At 29.3% G+C, this 17,913-nt stretch overlaps 1 protein-coding gene and 2 long non-coding RNA genes across 4 annotated transcripts; 1 reads left to right on the top strand and 2 right to left on the bottom strand.

Annotated features, from left to right (window-relative positions):
• Positions 1 to 8,235: 8,235 nt before the first annotated feature.
• Positions 8,236 to 9,807, bottom strand: LOC122515058. 2 transcript variants are annotated; one of them, XR_006303202.1, is made up of 5 exons: positions 9,716 to 9,807; positions 9,449 to 9,621; positions 9,147 to 9,345; positions 8,660 to 8,996; positions 8,236 to 8,548 (listed from the first exon to the last, which is right to left on the bottom strand). It is a non-coding gene; the product is annotated as an uncharacterized LOC122515058 (long non-coding RNA). The 2 variants fall into 2 exon arrangements; XR_006303201.1 differs by having other exon boundaries at positions 8,236 to 8,996.
• Positions 9,796 to 10,521, top strand: LOC122515059. Its single transcript, XR_006303203.1, has 2 exons — positions 9,796 to 9,896; positions 10,365 to 10,521. It is a non-coding gene; the product is annotated as an uncharacterized LOC122515059 (long non-coding RNA).
• Positions 9,976 to 17,766, bottom strand: LOC122515049 (spatacsin). Its single transcript, XM_043632210.1, has 22 exons — positions 17,304 to 17,766; positions 16,874 to 17,215; positions 16,598 to 16,764; positions 15,364 to 16,524; positions 15,110 to 15,282; positions 14,762 to 15,036; positions 14,511 to 14,678; positions 14,193 to 14,423; positions 13,936 to 14,127; positions 13,743 to 13,862; positions 13,497 to 13,671; positions 13,199 to 13,422; positions 12,968 to 13,128; positions 12,578 to 12,896; positions 12,336 to 12,507; positions 11,879 to 12,238; positions 11,617 to 11,772; positions 11,365 to 11,513; positions 11,172 to 11,279; positions 10,806 to 11,099; positions 10,417 to 10,733; positions 9,976 to 10,314 (listed from the first exon to the last, which is right to left on the bottom strand). The coding sequence occupies exons 2-22, from the start codon at positions 17,153 to 17,155 to the stop codon at positions 10,113 to 10,115; spliced, it is 5,406 nt and encodes a 1,801-aa protein (XP_043488145.1). The 5' UTR covers positions 17,156 to 17,215; positions 17,304 to 17,766; the 3' UTR covers positions 9,976 to 10,112.
• Between the last annotated feature and the right edge of the window lie 147 nt (positions 17,767 to 17,913).

Raw genomic sequence — 17,913 nt, 5'->3', positions numbered from 1 at the left:
TGAAATAATAATCATGGGAATAGCAAATACGATTCGAAATCGAACCTTTTCGTGTCAGTTCGAGCGAATAATTTCAACGTTCTCTGAACAGAGATTATCGCGAAAATCCTTTATCCTTTGGTTATCCTTTGGTTATCCTTTAGTGCATGTATATATTACTATACCGATATATAAACCCGTACATTTTATTATATTATAAAATATTTCTATCTCTCTGTCTCTGTCTATCTACCTTCTCTGTTTCTGTCTTTTTATCTAGATGGATATCATCTTGTACAACGATCGATCACAACTCTGTATTTCCTCACCCAGTATCCCTTTCAAATACACACGGTTCCAATCCTTTCAATTCGAAACACGACGATCAAATCTTCGATTTTCCTTATTCCTTTTTACACTCCTTTTTCTATTTTTTTTCCTTCCCTCTAACATCTATCTTTCCACAGGATCCCATATCGCTTCATCCCTTAATTCCTTTTTCTCTCGAGATAGGCAAAAGAAGAAGAAAAAATATACTCGGTTTAACCCGATTTAGATTTATCGTTTAATATTATTTAGATCGTAAAGTTCGTTAACACGTTGATACGAATAATAACGAATTTAAAAAAAAATAGACTATATAATAATTAAATAATTATTTGTTATATAATAATAATTTATTTTTAGAATTTCATATTATTAATACAACTTATAGCACGCGTAGTATTAAATATTACTTAATACAAATATTTAAACTCTAATTTAGTTAAATTCAAATTACTCGTTAGAAAGATACGTTTATATAAATTATGTCTAATCAAATCGTGAAAACGTAGAGAAAACTAACGAAATATTATCTAAAAAAAAAAAAAAAAAAGAAGAAACAGGAATATTTATAAGAAACTTTAGGTTATAGTTTCTAAACGAAACATTTCCGTAGGAAATTTCGGAGGCTAAAGCTCGGTTCGAATTTATTTCGCATCGATGATCACCTTTTGTTGTTACAAGTATTGTTTCGCATAAGGTATTGTCAGGATCAACTTAGCGTGGATCATTCGATAATTTCGTCTGCGAGTTACGCACACGTTGGCCCGTGGCAGTTCAGCATACCAATTCGGTTTTAGTTCTATGATCTGAGCAAATTTTCTCTCTTTCTCTCTCTAACTCTAACTCATACTAACACTCAAACAACAAACCTTCATCATTCACTTTCCTTTAGCGGTACGTTTCTCCTTTCATACTTCACTCGTTACTTTCATTCATACTTTTCTTGATTCTGAAGCTTAGTATTTCTGTTTTGACACGTGCTAAGGATACCGATATCTTTGGTAATGGTTACAGTCATGGGATACGAGAAAGAGGATGAATAACTCACGGTTTGTTGATCACGATCAATTGAAACCGATCTTTTTCCTCTAATCTTTTTCACTTTCTCTCTCTCTCTCTCTCTCTCTGTCTTTTTTTTCTTTTACCTTTCGTCCTCCTTCCACCAGAATATTTTTCATCCTTCTATCGTTCTTTTCGTAGTCACCTACGCGAGCATTGAACACTGCTGAAAGTATCATAAAAGCTATGGCTACCGGCGAAAAGGTAGAGGGAAAAAAAGAAAGAGAAAAAAAATATGAAAATAAAATAAAATACGCGCGTACGAAGAGTCGGTCAATCGTGAATGAAAGATCGGTATAATCTTATTTACCATTTTACACAAATATAATAACGTTGGAATCATGGATTATTATTAAAACGAATACCTAAGTCTAATTTTTTTCTTTTTTTCTTTTTTTCTTTTTCTTCTTCAATTCCACGTGAGAATTCCTGCGAGATATATTACAAAAAATTATCATCATTGTCCATGAATCATAATGATCCTCTTTGTATGGATCATTAATTCGCTATTTTTGTTTTCTTTTATTTTCTATTTTATTAGATTATTGCACTCTCTTTCACCTTTTCTGTTGGATTTGTTTAAGAAAAATGCGAATGGAATAAAATATTTGATGCTTTTCTTTCGAGCGATAAATGTCAAGAAAATGAAATGGAAGACGTGGAAGATACTTGAGAGGCGGAAGGAAGATGATGATGGAAAAAATAAAATGGTCATTGTTAAATAAGATTAACAATTCTTTTTTGTTTTTTTGTTTTTTATTTGCAATTCACCGAGAAAGCGGATTATTTCTATTACTAAGTTTTTACCATTCTATCGTATATAATTATAATTATATAATTGATAATAATGAATTATGGTCAAAAAATTTATCGTACAAATACACACACATATTACTTTATAATTATTTATATTTTTTTACTTTTATTTATTTCCGTCACAAATATATATGTGCATTAAAAAAAAATATATAAACATATGGGAGAAAAATGTATAGTCATCGAAAAAGTAATCGATTAATCCTTAAATGATCCAATTTAACTGTCAAGAGACCTACGTATCTATTTAATCCTCTCTAAACTAGCCTAAGCTTGGTCCAATTCATTCATGCATAAATTCGTGCGAAAAAAAAATAGAAAAAAGAAAATGAATCCACAATGACGAAGCAATGGTTCGAATCTATTCTTTGGGTTAGATATTTCAGTATGCTTCCGGTAGGAACGGTACACGTTTGAAATTTATCATGGTCCATGGGAAAAGGGTGCTAAAAAGTACCTCTATTACCCATCGTTATTCTTCGTTATTATTCGTTTTATATCGATTATGCTTTGTCAATGATATTGGAATGATGATGATCTCGACAAGTCATCCAAGTATTGTAAATTTATTACTCAAAATCTAATAACAAAGTTTTTAATAGAATTCCTATTTGTTTTACAATTATATTCAAATAATATTCAACGTGTTTTTGATTGAAATAATAAATAAAATAAAATATAATAAATGATTAAGAGAGAGAGAGAGATAAAGATGTTAATCAAATTTTAGAATTATCAATCATATTGAATACCGAATGTGATCCAATTAACTTCCAACAAAACTATAATGAAATAAATAAAATATAACAATCCTGTGTCAAATGTGAACATTGTTTGAAAAGTGTAATATCAAATTCCGAATTTTTTAGAATGAACTATTAAAAAAAAAGAAATAATAATAATAATAATAAAACGATAGAAAGAAAATACAGAAAATTGTACGATTGAAATTATGTTTCGTATCGTTAGAAGCATCCGAGGGTTTGAGAATAAAATTTGAGAATGAAAAGTTTTCATTTTTAGGGGTTAAGTTAAAAGTTAAGTAATGACGTTAGAGTAGTTGATGCATCCTAACCAATACATTTATATAGCCATTGTCAAAAGCTTTTTAGCAATGTAACGTAACAACATCAACAAGAAGGAACGGATCTCCGGCGGACAATGAAAGAAAATTATAAGGCAAGTTGTTACGTCCAGACTTCCCTTCAAACTTCCTGGACTCCAAAGACCACGTGCCAACGAACAATTCAATACACGCGTGCCACGATAATAACCAACTAAAGAGAGAGAGAGAGAAAATTAAGAATGCATCGTCTAGTTTAACTATTGTGCTAGGTGAAAATCACATTATTGAAATACGTGAACGAAATTTCTAGTTAATTTTCTTTTCATAAGAAATTTTATTATAAATCTATACACGCGTGTATATTTGTATAGACTGTTTTGCGTGTCTGTCTCTCTGCGAGTGTGTGAAAATTTGTGCATTGCGAGAGAACAAACAAGTAAATTCGAGTGTTTGTTTCATCGAAAGATTTCAACGACGATAACAATTTGGTTGCATAAAAATACGAAAAAAAAAAAAAAGAAAAAGAAAAGACTTATCATTTCTTCGATAGAATATTTGAAAAAAACGATTGTTCATTTGAGTATCCAGGTGTGGTTTAGGAGTGTCGTGTCAAGGATATGGCGAGTCTATAAAAGCTAAAATCTCGTAAACAGGAGGAAAAATGTGTAGCCGCGTGCAACCGAGAGGAATAAAATCTAGCTTTTTGTGGCAATTTTACGGTAATTTTCCGACTGACTGAAATCCAGGTGTCGGTTTGTGTGACACTAGAAAAAGATGCATGTATATATATGTGATTTTTTTTCTCTTTCTATCCTTCTTTCTTGTTCGTGTTCCTCCCCGTCGGCAAAACGTAGAAGTATTAGTTAGGTAATAACCCAACAACACCGCCCAAAATTCTACGAGAACCTCTCTCTCTCTCTCTCTCTCGTGGTTCTTAACAAAAAACAGGTACAACTAATACGATGGGCGACGAATGGTACACGACTTTGAACATTCCCTTTTGAATAGTCAATAGTTTGTAATCGCATTGATCGAATAATAGACAGAAAAAAGGAAAAAAACGGAATAACTTTTTGTCAAACGATAGATCGATCGATCTTAAACTCACGCATTTATTCCAATAACCAGAAAGATTTTATTCCACGTTGAAATTTTCCGTATAACCATAACCGATTTATCGATGATAATTCGTATAACAATATATATTCTTCAAAAACGTGATATTCAATTCAAATGCGCATACCGAGTATCTAATCTTTTTATTTATTACATCCTTAATTGTTATTATCGGATAATAAAATATTACTTTTTGTTTTTCTCATATTTTCTCATCGAAATAATTTGATCACGACGACGAGAATAAGATCAAAATGGAATAGAAACGAATTATTTTCCCAATATTTACGTATTAAGTCCAATTATTTTTTACTATTCGCAATAATTCGATAAATCAGTTCTATTTATAAACCTGTGCAACATAATTTTCCCTTAGTTAGTTTCCCGTGGAATATATATATTGGAAGGTGTATTATTATTTTCGCGATTCGATTCAATACAAAGCTCAAACAATATTCGATTGGAGATTATTCGATACAATACCGATATAAAAACCGTAAACTAACTTGGATAAAATTATTGACGGAGTTCAAACAATTCCAACATTATATTTCTTTCCTCTTTTTGTTTTTTTTTTTCTTTTTTCTTTTACCCATCTCTCCTAACTATTTGAAAAGTTAAAAACCGATATCCTAACTCTTTCCAAATGCCCGAGGGCAAATAATATATACGAAAATAAAGCGGGTAACAATAAGAAGAGGAGTAAGTTTAAATCGTTTTATCAATTTGCACTGAGTTCAAAGAACGACCGACGATACTAAATTTCATTTCGTTTGAATCGTTTTCGGGTGATAGAAAAAAAAAAAAAATACAAAAAATACAAAAATACGATTTTAATAAACCAGAAAATAATAACAATCGGACGAATCGTTGAACAATTAAACGATAACGAAACGATTTATTTGAATTCGACAAAAAAAATTCATTCTATAAGTAAAATTATTTCTCAATCGATAATGGTATTTAATATCTAATAATAATTGTTATATTTTAATTGGTCAACGTTATTAAGAGTTTATTATTAAAGTTAACGCTAGGAACGTGTAAAAGATCTTCTTGTCTATGACGCAACAAGGTGATAACCACTTATAACACGCATATACACCGATCGTCGATGTAATATCTCTTTTGCGTGGAAAGGTTACATTATAAAAGGTCCGCCAATCCGTTTTTATTTATGGCAACTCTGACGCTTAAAACGTTTTCCCTTTTCCTCTCTCGTAATATATGAAAAAGTGACGTCTTATTGTTGGATAAACTTTCAGACGATCGGTAGAAACTTTCTCTTATATGTTTTAATTACGATAAGAAATATATTTTCTTATTAATTTATTTATTATAAGAAAAAACAAAAAAAGAAAAGTAAAAAAAATATTACGAATAAACGGATATACAGTTGACGAGATCAATTATCTTTCCTCCTCGTCGTGTAATTTATACGAAACGTGAAACGGAAATTAGGATAAATCGATTTCGAAGTAAGTCGTACGATATAGTTTAACTTTTAATCGAATAGAAATGGAAGAGAAAAAGAAAAGAGAAAAATATTCATTCGATTAGAGATTGTCTCGAATATTTTCAAATCCAAATATTTTATTCTGTACGTACGTATATTCGCGTGATACGAAATCGAAAAACTTTAAAGAAACCTTCTGATATGAGAAATAAGAAATATTTGAACGAAAAAATGTAGATAAACGTCCGATTATTCTGATTTTCGTTTAACATACATAGAACACCATTTTATGATGCTTAAAGCAATTTAACTTATTCTACGTTAGAAAGTGTCGGATGGCTTTTAACGCGTCTCGAATCGTTTCGCACGTAACTTTGACAATATTCAAGCCCCCTTTTATTAAACGCAAACTCGAATGACAGTGGAACATGGACCATTCTACGGTGAAGAGCATCGTCGATATTGTGCTCGAGTGGAGTCGAGTATCACGCGAACCTCGTCTTTAGTCATGGTGTGTTAGTTACGCGATGCTTACTTCGCGATAAATTGTCATGCCTCGAAACCCCATAGGACGTGTTCACCTTTACCCCCCCCCCAAACCTACCCCTGCCACACCACACACCGTCCCTATATTCTCTCTTATATTTTTCCCCATCATCTTTCACTTTATCCACGTCCAACGGGGGATGAAATGTCCGTTATTTGTTTGTTGTTTATCGTATCTGTACACCGACCCTATATTTCTACATTTTATATTTACTTAATTATACTCCCAATCAAACTTTCTTCCTAATTTTTATGCAATAGTAAAACAACGTGATCGACGATTATTTTTCACTAAATTAAATAATATTCTTTTTTCTTTTTATTCAATTATTCCGTGATTCTCATCAACTTTCAAATGCACAAGAGAGAGAGAGAGAGAGTATTTGCAGATTATATTAATTAATATAAACGAACTCAATTAAAAATGCATTCATCGATCGAAACAAATTTCGTTTTATTTTTTTTCCTTTTTTTTTTTTAAATTTTAAAGCAGATTTCTTTGCTGTTTACGCATTCATTTGTTTGCGAGTTAAATGGCCTGACTATGAGATAAGAGATAATGCAGTTATTCGATCCACGAGAATAAACACATTATCGCGTTACACCCTCGATTATCTTGTTATACTTGAATACAAGTAGCTCAGGGACGACGAAACGGGATGCTGTTGTGTTTTTTCCTATAATTTATTTTCTTCTATCGATCATTATAGTTATCGTTTATTTTTATACTTATTACAATTAAAAATCTAATTAAATATATATTGAGATATTGTTGTTTAAAACGCGCTAATATTTTTGTCAATTTAAATTTACAAACCGTATTGGTTTCTAAACGACTCATATACACGCTCGTATACACGCTCATATGGTTAGGAAAAATGTATTATTACGATTAGTCTTTTTTAGCGAAGGTTTTAGTTGCTAACGGACGATCATCGTCATAAGGTATGTTGATATACCCTGTTTACTCAGGCCTCGTAGTTTTTCTTTCGATTGTATATGAACCGGGCTATAATCCTTGGATATATGAGTCTCATTTGTAAGCTAGTAGTAATCTCTCTCTCTCTCTCTCTTCCTCTGCTAATATCTACGAACATAATTCAGAATTATATAATAAGGATATTTGTAAGACCATAGGATACTTTCATTTCGTACCTTTATTCCACGATTATACTTTTCATACTTCCGATCTAAAATAAATTATGTTTGTACACGCGTACACTAACGTTTTCACGCATCGAAATTATACCGGGTGAAGCATTTAATACGAACCAGTCAAATGTAATTTGATTGGTGTTAATGATGAATAAAAGTGTTATATTGCGACGTATTTCATTTTTTTATGTAAAATGAAAAATCTTCAAATCATGTAAATTTGGATTTATATTTTTCTATCACCAATAGCAATCGAATTATTCGGGTGGCCTGTTTGAAATAACTCACCCGGTGTACATTACCTTAACTTATTCGTTTTTTCCTTTCATTTCCTATATAAATGTATCTATAGATATAAATATATATGTAGATAGTCGCTATTTTCTATCAGTAATGGAATACTCGATCAGAATATGAAATATCTGTCACTAAGAGTATACGAAACTTTGATGTATCGCATCTATCACATCTCAAATTTCTACATCTTATTTTAAAGTTAAAACTTAAGTGAGTTTGAAATGTTATCATATTACTTGAATTTCTTTTCTAATTTATATTTTTCATCTAATATTAATAATAAGAAAAAAATAATTTTATATCTCAAAGAGTCGAAATTTTTTTTTTATCGTGGGATTGAATTCTATCGTGAAAGCTTGTACAAAGTATAGATAACATTTTGATGAGTGAAAAAAAAAAGAAAAAAGAAAAAATCATATTTGAAATTCTTATTTCATTTTATCGAGAAAGCTTATACATGTTAGGTTCTTGGGTGGCGTACTTTTGAAATCAATTATCACCCTATTCCTGCGAAATTATTAACAATTTCTCTGTGCCTGTCGGATTAAACAGACAAGAGGATTTTCCAAAAAAGAGCAAAAATCTGTGTCCGTCGTAGGTATCGTTATAAGCGGCTTAGAAACGCGTGCCTGTGTGTCAGCTGGCGTATCGATCTATCGAAAACCCATCTCACTGCATCGTATAAAGATTAATCCCATAAGTAGGGAAATTATCGAATAGGGGTTGGTTTTCTGAAAAGCGGTAAGGAAGGCGTAATGCGGTAAGCGGGTAGAAAATATAACCAGTGATATCTCCCCCCCCATTTTTTTTCTTCTATTTTTCCCTAAATATACGAAACTTACGTGCACGTATAGGTGTGTATACTTATACGTGTATTTTTATAGCGTTCCAAATTTTACTATATTTTTTCTAAATGTATCCAAATGTAGAGGATGATAAAATTCATGATATTGGTTTGATTTTTTATTTTTTTTTAGTCCTGTATATTAGTTTCTATATATTTTTTTTTGTACGTTTCAAACTTTACCGTATTTATTTAAATGCATTGGAGGGAATATATTTCTTTTCCGTATTTTAGTTTCTACGTATTCCTATCATATTTTCCAAGCTTTACTACATTTATTTACGTATATCCAAATGTAGATATTGATTACAGTTATGATGCGGGAAAAAAAATATCTGCAGAAGAGAAATTAAAAAACCAATACAGATTATAAAAATATTTAATTCGCGTAATTAATTTCTAATCCTCGTAGGAATGTAATTTTGTTTTTTATATTATATATAAATTTCAATTAAATTCATCGAATCGTTTAAACAGATACTCACATTTAATGAGGTTTATGTTAAGACGATAGTAATTTCGAAATAAATTAAAATACTTTAGGATCAATCTTTAAAAGTCTTTCGGTATTCAGATTATCCAGTCTTTGAAATTCCACGTGTGCGTTTTCTCGATTTGTAGAATCTTGTAATTTAGAGATAGTTTTTTTCATGGTTTCGTTTGATGCTTTTAAATATTCAAACGCTGAGGCGGAAAACAAATACATCGAATTTTTATTTCCATTTGATATTTCGTATTCGTAAAGGAAAAATGTAAAAAAGAAAAATATCTATAAAAGTATTCTTACCTTCCTTTTTTTTAAATTCTTCCCTCTCGATGGCTTCGATTAAACGATCGATATATTTTAATAATCTGATCCGACGTTTTGATACATTTTTATTTTCAATTAATTGTTCGTTAGATGATTTTTCATTATGTTTAATATACGCATCTAAACTCTGCACGCTCGAGTTTAATTCCCTAACAACGTAGAAACGTTTTTTTGAATTATGCTTGTGCATAAAATGTTTGTAATCGAATCATGCAAGATTTGTAATAAATTGAAATTTCGTACCAATATTCAATAGTTCGATAACGATTGATCGAAAATATCGATTACATCTAAAGTACATATAATTAACTTTTTCGTAACTAGCGACATCTATGCGTCAATGTAGAAGCTCTGGATAAACGACATACCGACCCATACAGTAGGCGTCATAACCTCGATAGAATCTTGAAGATATCCTAAAAAGGTAATTATAATTTTATATAAAAATATAATTTATTGATTTCAATATTACATTAGGATCAATGTAGTAAAATATATAGTTCTTATGGTATAAGGCTTGCATTTCTAATAACTTGTCTGTGTTACCTATTTTTTATCTTACATACAATACAATGGTAACATATAAAAATAAAATAAAAAGTTCATTAAATACATTGTAAATGGAATGTAGCACCGTCAATCACGACGACTTGTAACCCTTTTTCCATACTGTATCTTTGAGATAAGCAGCTGTTGCAGGACTATTTAGCATAACTTCAACGATTTCCTTAAATCCTAATTGACTCGCTAACATATATTTACATTCGACATCCACCAATTCGGATATTAATGTTTTCATATTATTTTTCATCGAATTGGTCAGATTTTTTTCAGATCTATATCTATATATAAAATTAGAATAATTAAATTAATTAAAATATGTTCATTGCAGCAAGAAGAAAACGACAATGCGTTCATCGTGGGAATGAAAATTATGAACTTACCTACGTGCACAGTCTTCAGTTATATTAGAAGAGAGTTTGATTACCGTAATGAAATCTTTCAGGTACTTTATCTCTCCATTAAGAATAAAATGACTATAAATAATATTTGCCCAATCTGGGTGATGATTATAAGCCCTGGCAACTATCAAAGCTTGTTGAAAATTTAATGTCTCGCTGAGGATTTTATCTATTTGATCAGTTTTTAAATTTAAGATGCATATAGTAGGTTGATTAGATGTCGCATTGAGTAATGCGATTTGCAAGGCAACCAGTTGCGCTTGTTGACAACATTTATTCGCTAGATGTAATTTATTGTCCTACAATAGAAAAATTTAGTTTAAAAAAGTATCATACGGTTTAAAATGATAAGAAATATTATAATGTATTACTTGTAAATAATATTGGGCTGCGTGAGTAAAATTCATAACTACTATTTGCAATTTTTGTAGAAGACTTTCGGTTTTAATTAATTTTAATTCGACTCGAGAAGAACTCGCTGCTTTCCCTTGTTCTTTCATCAAATCGGACATAAGTTCCTTAGTTGCTTCCTTCGCTTCATTTTCCCACATTAAAGCTATTTCGTAATAAAGACGAAAATGTAATGCTACTAATGTAAAGAGTTCTTTGTTTTCGGGACAGTTACGTTTCAAAAATTCTAGTAACGCTGTTTTTAAACCTGGCACCTATTCAATTAAAAATATTATAACAAACAGTAAAAAAAGAAATAGAAAAAGTATGCGAAGTATGTAGAATACCTTGTGTAAACTTTTACCAAGTAAGAACTCAAATTGATCGTTTTCTTTTAATATTTGAAAAATATAATTCATTTCCGTGAAACGACCAACACCAGTCACAAGACGAACCTGCAGAAAGATATATATAAAAATAGTATTTAGATTTTATAATTTTTTAAAGTGGTGTTCCAGCAAAAAAAATTAAAATACTTACCAATAACGTCCAATTTTTGCGAATTTGTAAAGTGTTAGCAATGTTTTGACATTTTCTTAATATAGATGCTATTCCTTCCATATTACAACAGGCGGTGAAACAATCATGAGATCTGATCAATAATTCTACTATTGTCTTTAAAGTTGAAACTGAAAAATCAATCAGAATTAAATTAATTTAAAATAAAAGAATAATATACGATTAGAAATGAATTATTGATCAGAAAATAAACAACGTTACTGTATGAATTACCATTTCTCTTTTCTCCTTGAGAATATCCCATTAACTTGTGCGCCGTTTCTAGAAGATTTAATCCTAAGATGGAAATATCACTGCACAATTCCATTATTAAATGAAAGCTTGCATCTAAAGGACATCCCCACATTATTATCGAGTCGTCTTGTTTATCTAAAAGAATTAATTTACTTTTTTTTTTTTTTTGAATATTTTCTTCTCGTTATCGATGTAATGTAAAAAATAAGTCAGAGATAAAATATTTTCTTCATTTACCTACCTTCAATTGCTTTGGTAATGCTATCTACTATATTTTTCGTTAAAAACGATGCAATTTCATTACTTTTTATTTTGTATGCTATTATAATATCATTAGCAGTCTCAAATTTATTATCAATATTGCTATCCGTTACCTCTTGTAACAGTTGAACAGGTTCGTCTAATTTTATTAAAGATTGATACGATTTTCCTAATCTTATTGCAAGCTTATAACATAGAAATATTCTAGAACCTGTATCAACACCATTACGAAGTGTTTTCATTAATTTTTCTAGCATCGACATACATTCGATTTGATTTTGTCGAATGGGTGTACTTTTTACATCTACTGTTTTACCGGATTCCGTTCCAATCGTATTTACTGAAAAAGGAAATCGGAAATACATTTACATCAATTTATTTGAATTATTGTATGCATAGAAATTAAATCATATTTGAATAAAAAATAGTATAATTACTTGACGAAGACGATGATGACAGCCTTTGAAGACCACGGTTTTTGAAAATACTGTATTTTTGTGGTACACTTTTGTCACCTTCGATCAAAAAATCTTTTTGTTGCAATGTTAATTCTGTATACAATAATTCTCCCTCTGCCAAACTTAAACATAGCAGTAATACTTGCAAATCCTGTAAAAATTACTTATGATTATTCTTTTATAATTATAAGTAATAAGTAATAAGTAATAATAATACTTACTCTGTGTTTATAATTAAATATCGTACTAATTCTCAGAGCGACATCAAGTTTTCCAGCATCGATTAATTTATTAATTAAATATTCAGCAGCACTTTCTTCATTAGCATCGGCTAAAGTGCACGTAACTTGTAATTTATTTAATCCCGAGAGTAATTCAGTTTTTAATTTTTTTAAAATTTCATCCTCGTATTCTAATAATACATTATTAGGACCAATTAAAATACATGATTTCCACATAGCCATTTCTAAGGTGTCAATCGTTTGTTGTTCTATTTGACTATCTTTTAATGTTTCAAAAGCAAACTTCAATATTTCGTATCTGTGTCAAAATTAAATATTAATAGAATAGTTTATATATTAAATTTTAGAAATAATTTTAATCGCAAATACCTTTCTTTATGGGAGAGAACTTTTTCGGCATGCTCGACTAAAAATTCTGCTGCTTTTTCGGATGGCACGTTGTATTTTTTAAAATCGTCCGTACATCGTTTCCAAAATGATTTTTTTAGTTTACTTTTAGTACTCGAGTAATGTTCAAATTCATTGCGATACTAGAAACAATTGTTTTATATAATTTTTATAATAAGTTAAAATTAAAATAAATTTGTTAGATAGATATACCTGAGCTAGTATAATTTCTGATGTATCTAATGCAGCTATACTGCATATTTGTAATGCATTAATGTAATCTTTACGTTCTACTAAACAATTAATACATCTTGTTATTTCTTGATTGTAATTGTATACGTTATCCGTAACAGTGAAGGCTGCAAAATTCAACGTAATCTCAGTTTTCAACAAAACCTTCGTAATGTTTAAAAGGTTTTGAAAATCAGGTGTGTCGACTGAAAAACAAATATTATTTTAAATCAGCAATCTTATTTTATTTGGTATCATGAAAATAATTATTTTTTAGTACCTGGTAATCCACAATGAAAATTGCATTTTACTAGAGCATTCAAAAAATGTATCTGTAACTGTGTACTTCGAAAATTATAAGCAAGAGCTACTACGATACATTTTATAACTAATATTGCAATCCAATAAAAATTTTTTAAATACGTGTTATCGACAGATTCCCAATTAACAATTTTCTAAAAATATCAAATATTATTAATCATTCACGTACTTTTAATTTCATTAAAAATATAAGATATTAACGTACACTGCATATAAGCATTGAGGATTGTGTTTTGAAGTCTTTCAAGTATTGTTGGCACTCTATAAATTCGCCATAATTTATACATCGTACAAGAAACTCGAAAAATGGATTTAATATGTTGTCCTAAAATATTCGATGATATTTTAATTATAATATTAAAAAATAATTATTATATATTACAAATTTGTTAGCTTACAGGCATGAAAATTTGGAACGCTCTGCTTAATGTACAAACATATCCAGAAGATACTAATCTTGGTATCAATTCTAATACTTTGTTAGCTGGCCACATTATTTGATCTAAGCATTCTGCATAATCAGATAGAATACTTTTATTCGCCGTAGATATTACCATCCAGGAATAACAATAGGAAGTAGTTAACGATGGCTGAAATAAATTTTTTTAGTAAATTTGTTTAATAAAGCAAGATATTGAAATTTTGTTTACTATACCTCATAACAAGTTGCCAAAATAATTAATATAGGTCTTAAAGTTATACGAGATACATGTAGTAATGCACCGGGTGGATCCTGACTGTGATGACACTTTAAAAATGTCATCCACAGATCATCGTCGGAAGAATATATATTTTCAGCGAGAGAAATTTTTTCTGAAGCCGTTGAGTACGTGTCGCTGCTGCTGCTTTCCGTCAACGAAGATGATGCACTGGAAGATGTTGATTCCTACAAAAAATATTGATTATATATTTATTACAATATTGTTTTATGATTATATAGTATACGTATTTTTAAATATTATTAAATTTTTACAGTTTGCTTTAATCCGATCTTGCAATATAAAAATTGTCTTACATCCCTGAATTTTAATTTTGTCTCATATTTGGGATGTGACAGAATACTTGTAGATTCTGTATTAAAACAAGTTAACAAATGTTCACGTATATTAATATTTTGAAATTCTTTTGCAAGCGTTAAAATCTGTAAATAAAATTAAGAGAACAATTTTTTATAGTAAATTCTTTGTTGATCAAGTTTAGTTTAAAGGAATTTAAAATACATACTTGTGACGTAGGATAATTAAAAATATGTCCGACTAAAACAAACTCAAACCATAAATCTTTCTGGGCTAAATACTTTAAAAGAGTATCTGGTAAAGAAGAATCGTGAGTCCGTGCAAATTGTATTATAAATTCCCAGATTCTTAGTGCGTCGAAGAAGAGGGTATTTTCGCTGATTGTACTGTCATTTAGATAGGATTGAAAACTTTTTTCTAAGTATAATATTACAGTTTGCAAGTTAACTTGATTTTTGAACATAATAGATTCTAGTAAAGGTCCTGCAACATTAAAAATACTTTAGATTATAAAACTATTCATATAATTGTATTACATAGAAAAAAGTAATATTACCAATAGATATATTAAGATGTTTCTGGACGTAATCAGCTGCAGTGATATGTAATCTTAAAATTTCTGAATTGATTCCTACCATTTCGAGAAAGGAAATGCAACTACAGACTAGTTCGGATTTATGTAAATTTTTTAAAGCTAAACAATGGGCATAAAAAGCAGCTTTACACTTCCTGAAACAATTAAAAGACACTTTTAGATTAAATACAAATTTTTAAATATAATATTCAAATATTAAAAAAAAAATAACTCACATTCTAGAAGAAATATTTTTAAAAGGTTTTCCTTGCATATTTTTAAGTGTATAGAAAGCCATGTTAGGTCTTTCTTCTTTCAAATAATAAGCATACGTTAATGTTTCCTGGTATCCATATCTTTTAACTAAACTTTCATTTGAAAAATGTGGCATTGGTTCATTATTGTATCTCCATTTAAAAAATTGCTTAGCAGTAAACTTTTGGCAACCGTCTAACAGTTCATACACTGTAATATCATTTTTCTTTGATTCATTTAGCATAATGCGTCGTATTATTGGTATATGTTTTAGCGTATTGCAAAGAATTTCATATGGCACGATATTAGCACCTATTTGTAGCCCATGCTCATTGTTAAACATATTTTTGAAATCGTCATTGTTAGGTTCTACATTTTCATTTACAGAACAGAATGCATTATCGATCTTGCAATATTGTAAAAAAACTAATGCAAAAGTTATTAAATAATTGTCTTTTAAAAAACCAGTAAAATTATCAGAGATATAATGAATATTTTGAAGTATTGCATTGGTCACTGTATCTAAAACATTACATTGTGGATCATGCATTTTATTTAGAGTATTATATAAATTCTTTCCTTCCGACATAGTCTCTATGGAATGATTCTGTTGTGTGAGATAATAATTTATATTAATATTTTCCAAAAATTCATTTTTATTAATATTGCAACTTTCATAAGATAATATCTCTTGAAAATCTTTTAATGTTAATTGACTACTGAATATCCTTGCCAGCGTTAATTTTAGATTATCTTGTTCAGTTTTAGTAAATATTCCATATTTGCACAAATGATTCTTTGTTAATTCTTTTATAAGATTATTAGCATCTGATAGATCAATCTGTTCTATCATTTCAGGAGTAATAATCAAATTATCGACTAATTCTTTAAAATTTTCATTGATTTCATATGTTTCTTTAATTATTGCATTAGTATTGTATCTTTTATCGATCCAATATTTAATAGTATCAATTTTATTATATAGCAACAAGCAGTTCCAGACGACACTACTCGTCGTATTTCTTATTAACTTTGGTTCAAATAATTGAATATACAATTCTGTACACAATGCTTGCTTAATATTTTCAGGTAAATTTATTATGTCTTCTATGCATATTATGTTACTAAATAAATTTTCAAGCCTGTGAAAAATTAATATAATATTTAAATGAGTATGAATGTAATATGTTTAATTCAATAGTTTGAGATACTTACATGCTTTTTTTTTCATACTGTAAAATACTTTGTATAATATCCCACGCTTCTTTCTGCGTCTCATTGAAACCGTTAACATTAATCATGTAATCACATAAATACTCTCTCAAGAAAGGTTCCTTAGTTTTAATACAAACTTTAAATATATGCTCCGTAGGATCTTTTCCCTAAAATCATTAATGAACATTAAATTGTTGAATAAATAAAGATTATTATTATGTTTGTTATCGGTGTCGCATATTTATGAACATGTTACATTACAGTAATCGAACGTACTATATTTTTTAAAATATGAGAAGCACGGTGTACTTGACATTTGTTTATTAATTCTCTAATCCAAAGTTCGACCTCTTCATTAAAATAAATTTTAGCTTTGTCGATGGTACAATTTTTTCTATATGCCAAATATTTGTAAGCTAAATTAATATAAGTCCCTTTAGCGGAAGCTTCTCTTACAACTTCTCGGTCACCCAGCATACGCCAACCAGACCATATAGCAGCGGATTCTCCGGTCAAACATTCAACCGGTATACCACCGACTGTTTGCTTTTCAGACATTTTACATTTGTTATTTTTTACAAAGAACTTTAAATATGATATTAATGAAATTTAAATCACCTATAACAATGAGAAAAGAATAAAATTAATTAGGTTTCATAAATATAATTTAATTATAAAGAAAGATAGTTAATAAAAAAATACTTACATGTTTAGGATAAAAATAAACAAATGTTTGAGAAATGGTGTCAAGGAACAACATGAAAGAAGTGATAGCAAATGACCCATACGTTAGTGTAGAATATAAAATGAGATTAGGATAATAATCTCGACTTTGATTGTTTGGTTGCTTCATTAAACAAATCATTCGCATTCCTAAATAATGCGTAATAATGTTTCATAGTACAAACAGAGAACAAGCGTGTAACATAGAGAGAAATGCATATTCTGTATTAGTACGTTTTGTCATAATGATTTAGAAAAAATTGACGCATGGATTTTACATACAAGACGTTTATATTATACATTTCCTACATTTTCTTTTTGTTTTTTTTTTCCATGATTCATATGATCATTTTATTCTGTTCGAATTATAATATTTCGTAATGTCGATATTTTCTGGCAGATGTCACATGAGCTCTTCGATAATTGAATCGAATATCTCGAAATTTGTCGACCACCAATCAGCGAATAGTTTTTATTCGAATATGAGCATTGATTGGTTAAAAAATTCAATTCAGTTTTTTACAATTAATTATCGAAACTTGAAGTAAATTCAACAGAATGTAGTTCGTACATTTGGTGTTAAACAAGAAAAA

The sequence above is a fragment of the Polistes fuscatus genome, unplaced genomic scaffold, assembly GCF_010416935.1.
Source record: "Polistes fuscatus isolate 324 unplaced genomic scaffold, CU_Pfus_HIC Scaffold17, whole genome shotgun sequence".
NCBI classification, from domain to species: domain Eukaryota; kingdom Metazoa; phylum Arthropoda; class Insecta; order Hymenoptera; family Vespidae; genus Polistes; species Polistes fuscatus.
The sequence above is the reverse complement of the archived record's forward strand: the minus strand, read 5'-3'. Positions and strand labels throughout refer to the sequence as shown.

Excerpts from the sequence above, each read along its gene's own strand:
- LOC122515049 (XM_043632210.1), bottom strand. The coding sequence starts at position 17,155 with ATGTCTGAAAAGCAAACAGTCGGTGGTATACCGGTTGAATGTTTGACC. Across the intron at positions 16,525-16,597 it reads CAGTATGAAAAAAAAAGCAT|GCTTGAAAATTTATTTAGTA; the intron begins GTAAGTATCTCA and ends AATTTTTCACAG. Across the intron at positions 10,315-10,416 it reads ACTGAAGACTGTGCACGTAG|ATATAGATCTGAAAAAAATC; the intron begins GTAAGTTCATAA and ends TTTTATATATAG.